Below are 8737 nucleotides of genomic sequence, written 5' to 3' on the forward strand. Positions count from 1 at the left end.
TCGTCAGGTTTTTGCCCGTGCGTGGGCGAAAATCGGCCACGGGATGAACAACTAGGGTTCTTCAAGGAGAGGTCAAAATTCGCCGAATCCGGGCGATTTAGTGGATGGAAAAGGTGGAGATGAAGGGGAGAGCTAGATCCACTTAAGGCAAAGCAAATCCACGAATCAAATCCAACAAAATTTCATCACACCAACAAATCACAAAAAAAAATTGGGGCTATTTTTGTGGGGAATTTTCGAATTAGGGGCAAAATCAACAAAAACAAAGGTAGAAACACAACAGGGAGGCTCCGAAATCGTGATCAACGTGGCTCATGATACCAAGATGATGTAGGGTGGAACCCTAGATGGCTGATCTTTCACGAAAGGAGCGGATCCCTTGATGAACACGAAGAACACGAGGGAAAACACGAGGGGAAAATCACAAGGGGAACACAAGAGAACACTCAAACCAACAAGTATGATCACACATGCGCTAGATCCATGAACACAAAGGGAGATATATCAACAAGGGACGATACACGGTAACCGGTTCTTCTCCAAAGGAGGTCTTGATGGGGCCACCCAAAAGGGGGTCTTGAATCCAAGGGGATCTTCTCCGTAGAGGGGCCGTGGTCTCTCTCGAAGAGTAGATCCGATGTGGATGAGCGAGGCTCTATCTCTAATATGAGCTATCACAATGCTAACCCTAGTTAGGAGGAGGAGGAGGTCTATTTATAGTCTTAGTGCAAATGGGGACGAAGTGAGGGGATACATGGGCCTCAGGCCCGATTCCTGTGCGCAGACAGGTATCAGACGTCTGCTGGGGACCGGTCGTCCGGTGGCTCATGGGCGGCCGGACGTCCGGTAGTCGCCGGTCGTCCGCTCGTTCTGACTCGGATGCTGAAGTAGCGGATTTCCGGAAGTGGCCGGTCGTCCGGTCGCCGGATGTCCGGTGACGTCGGACTTCCGCTCGTTTGGCTCGGGTGCGGGGTTGCCGGTCGTCCGGTCCGGGCCGGACGTCCGCTCGCTTAGCTCGGCTGGGGCTTCAGCGCCAAACGTCCGGTCCCGACCGGTCGTCCGGTGGCTGGGGCTTCTTCCGCAGCTCTTCTTCTTGTCCTTCACGGTTGGTGTTCTCGTCGTCTTGTCCATTGGGTGTAGTCGCTCCGTGGCTCTCCTCCAAGTCCTTGATCACACAGTGTTTCCGCTTGAGGTAGTAGCCATGTCTCATGTATAGGAAATGATAGTTCGGAGAGGAGCGAGTTCACCTTATCTTCGATAGCCTTTGCTCGTGCCCTTGTCATTGGTCCAAGTGGTGTCGTGGGAGACGTAGGTAGATCCATGAGGATGATCTTGGGATGCTCCGCATCACGCGGCAGCTCGCCTTCATTGCATCGCCCGTGATCAATTGAAGGCTGACCAGTGGCAGCCTTGGCATTGATTCGCGCGGGAGCCGAGGCGATGGGATGAGGACGAAGATGCTAGTCGCTGACTTGGCGGGCCCATGGGGTGGGAATCTGGCGCGGGAAGTTTTGGCGCCATTTTCCTTTCCCCTGGTCGGCCCCCAGCACGCTGGGTTGGGCCTGGGTCCGCCGGCGCCAGTTTTGCCCTAACCGGTGAAATTTGGGCTCCTGGGGGCGCGACTGGGCCGTTTTTTCGAGCCGGCGATAAATGGGGGGCCTGCTGGAGGGGTGGGGGGTGGGGATTGGAGATGCTCTAATCTTGTATGGGTTGTGATTGCTGGCTGTTTCAGGCACATTTTAGGCTGGGCTTGTCGGTCTTCTAGTGGCGGATCGCCGATTCTTAGGTTGGCAATCCTTGGGTCGTTTGGTTCTATTGTTGGGGCATGCCTCTATGGCGATGTATGGGTCGTGCCTATCTTGCCGTTCTATCTTAAATGAAATTACATGCAGCTCTCCTGCATGTTTTGAAAAGAAAATAAAATCTCAAAGCATTTCTTCAATGCAACATTAGCTAATATTTTATGTTTGTATTTTGCCTATAAATCATTACTGCAGATAATAATCATTTATTCTGTCTCAACTACTTTGTGATATTGCAGTGTCAGTTGGACCCCTTCTTTTTTGCTGAAGAGGTATCTCTTAACAGGAATTCGAGATGGTCCACATGAACCATTCATTGCAGATTCTGTGGATTTTGTAGTGGGTCAGGTTGTATCACGTTCAAACACTTAGGCATGTTATAAATATAAGTAACGTAATGGATCTTGATGCTCTTCTATTTTTCCTAGTTTATGATTTGGTAAGATCGAACTTCTGCATGCCAGGTAGAGACATTATCAAGAGAAGACCTTTCGTCAAGGTTGATATTAAATGTCAATGTTGCATCAGTTGGGTCATTATCGCTACCTGATTCATTCATCACAATAATGGATGTAAGCACCTAACTCAGTTATAACATGACAGATTAGTGTATGTAAGTTTTCCTAAATTATTTTTACTTCAATCCAACGATTGCCTATGAGAGTTTTTGCTGTGGTCTTTGGTTAATTTAAGATTGATAAATCAGTTCCTAACCTCTCTGACTCTTATGCTTAGAAAACCATGTTAATCTTTTTTTCGAGAAAACGCACAAGACTTGTGTTTCATTGCATTGAAAAGAGAGAGTTTGTGTTTACCATCCTCCTAGGAGGTAGGTTACGGAGTACACGGAAGTAACTAATGGGCGCTGGTCGTCATTCGTAATGAGGGAGTGGGTAGACGGCAGATTGTCGTCGAAATGCACTCGTTCCTGGGCTTCCAGATCACCCATGGCATGAGGGCGATGGAGGCCAAGCCTTTGAGAAGGGGCTTGGGGGTGTCTTGCCTTGCTTGCTGCCACCAATCCTTCAGCGAGGCTTCATTCATTGGGCACTGTTCGTCATTCGTAACCAAGCCAATATCTCATGCCAGTCCTGTCGAGAGAAGAGGCATTCGAGCAATAGCTGACGGATTGTCTCCATAGTTTTATCGCAGAGGGGGCACCGGGGAGGATGCCGTAGGCCACGCCGCGTGAGGCAGTTGGCCGTCCAGCAGCGATCCTGGCTCGCCAACCAGCGGAAGAACTTCACTTTGGGGGGTGCCCAAGATTTCCAGATCAGCCTCCATGCATCGCAGGACACAGCCAAAGGAGGCGCGATAGCAGGATTGCGCAGTGTAGACGCCGCTCGAGGTCCACTTCCAGATTAGGCGATTGGGTTCCTCAATGAGCGTGAGGCCCTTGAGCTTTTGCCAAAGCAAGAAGTACTGCCCGATCTCGTGCACGCTAAGGATACCCTAAATGTCACGGGCCCAGCCATGGTCATGGAGGCCCTCAGCCACGGTCCTGTGCTTTCTGCGCCGCTTGGGGATGCACGCGTATAGGAGTGGGGCAATTTCGCTGATCGAACGCCCATCAATCCAGCGGTCTTCCCAGAATTTGGCAGTGAGCCCATCACCAATCATCATGTAGGTTGACGCAAAGAATATGACCTATTCCTCCGCGGAGAACTGCATGTCAAGAGCAGACCAGTCGCGGGTGTTGTTAGTGCGAGAGAACCAAAGCCAACGCAGCCTAAGGGAGAGTCTAGTGCGCTCCAGGTCCTGGACCCCCAGGTCGCCCGGGGCAGGGGGCGACATACGCGGCGCCAATTAACGTGGTAGTGGCCGAAACGGCGGCGCGTCCAACCCAGAGAAAACCTCGCTGTATCTTTTTGAGCTGTCTGAGAGTCTTCTTAGGCGGGGTGAACACCAGGAGCTGGTGTATTGGTATCGCGCCCATGACGGATTTGACAAGGGCGAGACGGTCATGCGGTTCATCAGGTGGGCTTTCCAGGAGGGGAGGCAGCCAGCAGTGTGATCCACTAATGGCTGGAGTTGCGCGGCAGTAGGGCGTCACAACGTAAGTGGGATCCCAAGATAGGAGAAGGGCATCTCGACTATGGGGCACCCAAGTGTCTCGACCACAGGTGCAGCTTCCTTGGGATCAGTGCAGCAGAGTCGCTGAGCTCTTGGCGTAGTTGATTCGCATGCCAGAGGCTCTCCTGAAGATTTCCAGAATACCCTTGACAGCAGCTAGGTTGGCTGGCGATGGTTGGCAAAAGAGGACCACGTCGTCGGCATATAGCGAGATTGCCTGTATTGGCCGTTGAGGGTGGAGTCGCTGTAGTATGCCGTCGTCGATGGCGCGCTTGATCAGCCACCCAAGGATGTCCACAACCAAGGAGAAAAGTTGCGGCGAGAGGGGGTCACCCTGGCGCAATCCACAGCGCTGCCAGATCGAGGGCCCTGGCTCGCCGTTCAGCAGGACCCTGGTATTGCCCGAGGAGAGCAGGATCGCAAGCCACTCGAGGAATCTCTCGCCAAAGCCATACTGGCGAAGGGCCATGAGAGCGAGTCAAATGCGCGGGTCAGATCGAGCTTTAGCATAACTCGGGGTGCGCCCAACTGATGCAGGAGGCGTGCTGTTTGCTTCACGAGCACGAAGTTGTCGTGAAGACAGCGGCCGGGGATGAACGCGCTCTTGTTTCGACTCACCAAATTGTCAAGCTTGGGCGTGAGGCGAAGGGAGAGAACCTTTGCGAAGATCTTCACGACCAAGTGAGACTAATTGGACGATAGCCGCCCAATGTACTGGTGTCGGCGCGCTTAGGCAGCAACATTAGCAGGGCCTGGTTCAGGCGGTGAAAGCCACGACTGTGCATGTCGTAGAGCTGCTGGAACACTGCAACGAAGTTGCTCTTGACGATACTCCAGCACGCGTGGAGGAACTCTGCGGTAAATCTGTCGGGCAGGGCATCTTGCGCGCGGGCAGGTGCTTCATAGCGCTCCAGATCTCATCCTCACTAAACGGCGCGTCCAAATCGATCAGGTTGCTGGGCTCAATGAGCTCGAAGTTGATGGTGTGGTCGCGATCAACAACAGTCCCGAGGAGGTCGTCGTAGTGCTGGAAAGCAGCCTCGGCCATGTTGGTGTGGTCGAGGAGCACGCGGTTGCCAGTGACAAGGCTGTGGACTGTGTTCTTTTGACGGCGGTAGGAACATTGCCGGTGGAAGAAGCTTGTACGTCGAGACGCGAGTGCGCTGCCTGGCAATGGAGCACTCCAGCAAGGCGAGGCAGAGGTGCACAATCTTAAGCTGCTTGCGCAACCAGTCCTCCTGCGGCGTGAGGACGCGATCCTCCTGGGCGCGGTCAAATCGTGATATGAGCTCCTGAGTGATTGCAAGTTTCTGCTTGACGGTGCCGACCGAGCGCGAGCTCCAGCTGGTCAGGCCACGGGCAGTGGCTTGCAAGTGGAGGACGAGGCACTTGATGGGGTCATCGTCGTGGACAGAGGTCCAAGCAGCATGCACCATCTCCTGGAAGCCGTCAAGGCGTAACCAGAAGTCGTCAAACCGGAAACGCTGGCGAGCGATGGGCTTCAAGGCGCAATCCAGGAGTAAGGGGCAATGGTCCGACACTACCGACGCAAGGCATCGTAGGTGGCATTCCCTGTGCAATTCCTCCCAATCCGAAGTGCACATCACCTTGTCGAGGTGGACGAGGGTGGGCGGCGATTGCTCGTTTGACCATGTATAGCGCCGGCCATTGAGGTAAACCTCTTTGAGTGCTAGGTCGTTGATTGGGCGTTGGAACCTGCCCATCACGTGGTGATTGAGATTGCCGTTATTCTTGTCCTCATCGCGATATATGAGGTTGAAGTCATCGCAAATCATCCAAGGCCAAGCACAATCGAGGCGAATGTCACGGAGCTCTTAGAGGAAAGCAATTTTGTTGACGTCCTCCCGCGGTCCATAAACCACGGACATCCACCATGGAGTGCCTGCACCTTGGCGGTAATCGCGTTCGTGGTGAACTGGGAACTGGGGGTCTGTGATAGATACGGCCCTGCCCCGCCAAGCGAGTAGAATGTCGCCACGCGTGCCGATCGCAGGCAGATACACATACTCTTCAAACTCCGAACCGAGTCTCTAAAACCACCGACGAGCAAATCAACTCCATTTTCGTTTCCTGGAGGCACACAATAGCGGCCCCGGTAGTGTCAAGGAGAGATCGCATACTCAAACGGAAGGCACGGGAGTTGAGGCCACGCATGTTCCATACAACGATCTTGAGGCCATGATCCATATAACTAGATCGATGGGGGAAGGGGGGAACTTGATGCCTAAGTTGCTGTAGTGTCGACGAGGGGCGCGAGGGGTAGGCATGGCACCAAGGTCATGCGGGATCTCTCGATCAACTAGAGCGGCGATGGCCGAAATGACGGCGAGGGGGAGGGGTGTCGCGAAGACACCATCATATGCTTTCATCTCGGCGGGGGTGATTTCTGGCCCGTGCCAATGATGCCCAATGTGCGCCGCAGTGGTGGAGCGCCCATGGCGAGGGGAGAAGTTGAGGGGTTGCCTCCGTGGATGCCTACCAGGGGGAGGCAGGGTTGCGTTCAGGTGCTTGGTGGCAGCCTGGAGGAAGTCACCCAACGTCCAATCGCGGGGGGTGCAGCAGCGCGAGGCCTGGTGCGGCACAGCGTAACCGGCGGTCACGCAAAACGCATGTTAATCTTTTGTACCATATAATAATCTATGCATTTGAAGCCCTCAATTCACAAGGACTTCCAAGATTGATTCTTTCTCCTATCTGTTAGTTTTGACACTCCAGCATCCCTTGTACGGTAACTATGTTCAGTGAACATCTATGCACAGACGAACGACTACTCTGCTGTTCCTCAGCAGTTGAAGGACCAAGTGAATGAAAGGTACCCAAGTGCAAAGCGTGCAGTACTGAGGACTGGTGGGGATTTTCCCTTCCTGTCACGTCCAGATGAGGTCAATTTGTACCTTCAGGTATTATTGATTATCTTCCTTCTCCATTTGTTTGTTAATGTGGAACTTTGAAGAACAAATTGCAAAATACTGGCAGCTACACTTAAGGCGAGTTGGAGTAGAACCAAGACCAGATCTAGTCCAGGGTTTCACACGGGATGGTAGCTCCGGGAGCTCAAACGACCACGAAGATGGAAACAGTTTTGATGACCATCCCAGAGATGATGGGGACCGTAGTTCAGGTAGTGATGGCCGTAAGACGGAGCACTCTGAATCAGGGCCACCTAATTCAGATGGACTGGTACCAACAAGCATAGTGCTAGGTATGGTCAGTTCAGCTCTGCATGTTTCCCTATGTGCGTGCTCATGATGCATCATTACTATACATCCGTTTTGTATATTTCTTCAAGCCGGTTGTTTAATGTATGAAGTTATGCCTTTTGCCGGAGTATAGAACTCGTCTTCTAGAATATCAGCAGACCCGTGAGTGGCGCGACTGCATTGGAACAACTGATGGAATTCATTCATGTATTTTGTGTAATATAGGAATTTCTTCTTTATTCTGTGCTTGTAGGCTCGTACATTGATGAATTATAGATGCCCGAGACATGTGATTTGCTTGTTTTTCTTTCAACCAAATAAATTGCATAACCTCGATAATTTTGTAGTGTCTTGCCAATTTTAATCTCTATTAGAAGAGTTGGACGCACACGTAGCTGGTGTTGGAATTTTTCATAAAAAAAAATGTTATTTGCTTTGGCGTGCGGGGAAGACGGAGTGTGTTTTCCTTTTTTATAATGCTGTGTTTTGGTGGACCTTCCTTGCGATGTGATGCTTGAGATGTGATGTGTAGGGAAACTATTTGGAGGTGTTTGGTTGACAAACGCAAAGGGAAATAGGTGACACTGGAACCAGAAGTGTAACGGCACATTCATTGTTTCGTTTGCATCCTGCTTGAAACGTTATCAGTTTACTTACTCTGGCCCAGCACTGTAATGTGAATACATCACAGGCGCTTTGGAGAATTCCATGTACAGGACATCAAAACAGCTTCTACGCAAGCAATTTACAAGTGCTTCACCAGCACAACGTCAAATTCATGAAGCACACATAAGAAGTATGTGCTTAATACGGTCTCTGAGGTTGAAAAAACGCCGGGGGGATTTGAGACCGACAAGCTATGCCCCATGGCTGGGCGAGCTAGCCACCACGCCAAATCTGCTATCTTGTTACAAACAAAAAATGTTTATGAATTTCAAAAGTTGTTCCCCAATTTCAAGAAATGTTCGCCTATCTAAACAAACTTGTTGACGAGTTCCAAAAAACTTTATTGGCCCATTGTTATTGGGAATTTTATCAAACTACACAAACTTTTCTTTTACATTGTATAAACATTTGAATTTTCACACACATTATTTGTAAACTACGCAAACTTTTTTCTTTACATTGTACAAACATTTTGGAAAATTTCACATACATTATTTGGAAATATGTGAGTATTTCCTTTTAATGTTACACTTATTTTTAGAATGGGAATAAACATTTTCTGAATGTTGTTGGGAATTTTATCAAACTATGCAAACTATGCACAGTGTATTCGTCCAAGCATGTGTGTGCTATATGTGTGGAGATGCACTTCTTATATATGTAGTATTTTCTATAAGAAATCTATTTAGGTTTTTAGAAAAGAAATCAATTTAGGTATACATAGTCTATTTAAGTATACATAGTCAAATTGGTAAATATTTTTCGAATTTAAAATTTGTTCACCTAATTGAAAAAAAGTTCACCATAATTTTCAAGTTGCGAACATTTTCTAAATTCATGAGCTTTTTTACAAATTTGTGAATCTTTTTGAATTCAAGAACATTTTTTCAAGTTGCATGCATGTTTTTTGGAACTCGTCAACAAGTTTCTTTTGCATAGGCGAATATTTCTTTGGAAATAACTTTTGAAATTCAA

At 49.8% G+C, this 8737-nt stretch overlaps 1 protein-coding gene across 4 annotated transcripts in view; it reads left to right on the forward strand.

Annotated features, from left to right (window-relative positions):
• The window catches only part of LOC119267553 (maspardin-like), a 41512-nt gene extending 34113 nt beyond the window's left edge, over nt 1–7399 (forward strand). For all 4 annotated transcript variants that reach the window (XM_037548976.1, XM_037548960.1, XM_037548985.1 and 1 more), the window contains 4 exons: nt 2042–2150; nt 2267–2374; nt 6656–6796; nt 6873–7399. In XM_037548976.1, the coding sequence (XP_037404873.1) occupies nt 2042–2150; nt 2267–2374; nt 6656–6796; nt 6873–7145 (631 nt within the window). In that variant the 3' untranslated portion in view covers nt 7146–7399. The remainder of the gene's footprint in view (nt 1–2041; nt 2151–2266; nt 2375–6655; nt 6797–6872) is intronic.
• Nucleotides 7400–8737: the final 1338 nt, after the last annotated feature.

The sequence above is a fragment of the Triticum dicoccoides genome, chromosome 1A (assembly GCF_002162155.2).
Source record: "Triticum dicoccoides isolate Atlit2015 ecotype Zavitan chromosome 1A, WEW_v2.0, whole genome shotgun sequence".
Classification (NCBI taxonomy): domain Eukaryota; kingdom Viridiplantae; phylum Streptophyta; class Magnoliopsida; order Poales; family Poaceae; genus Triticum; species Triticum dicoccoides.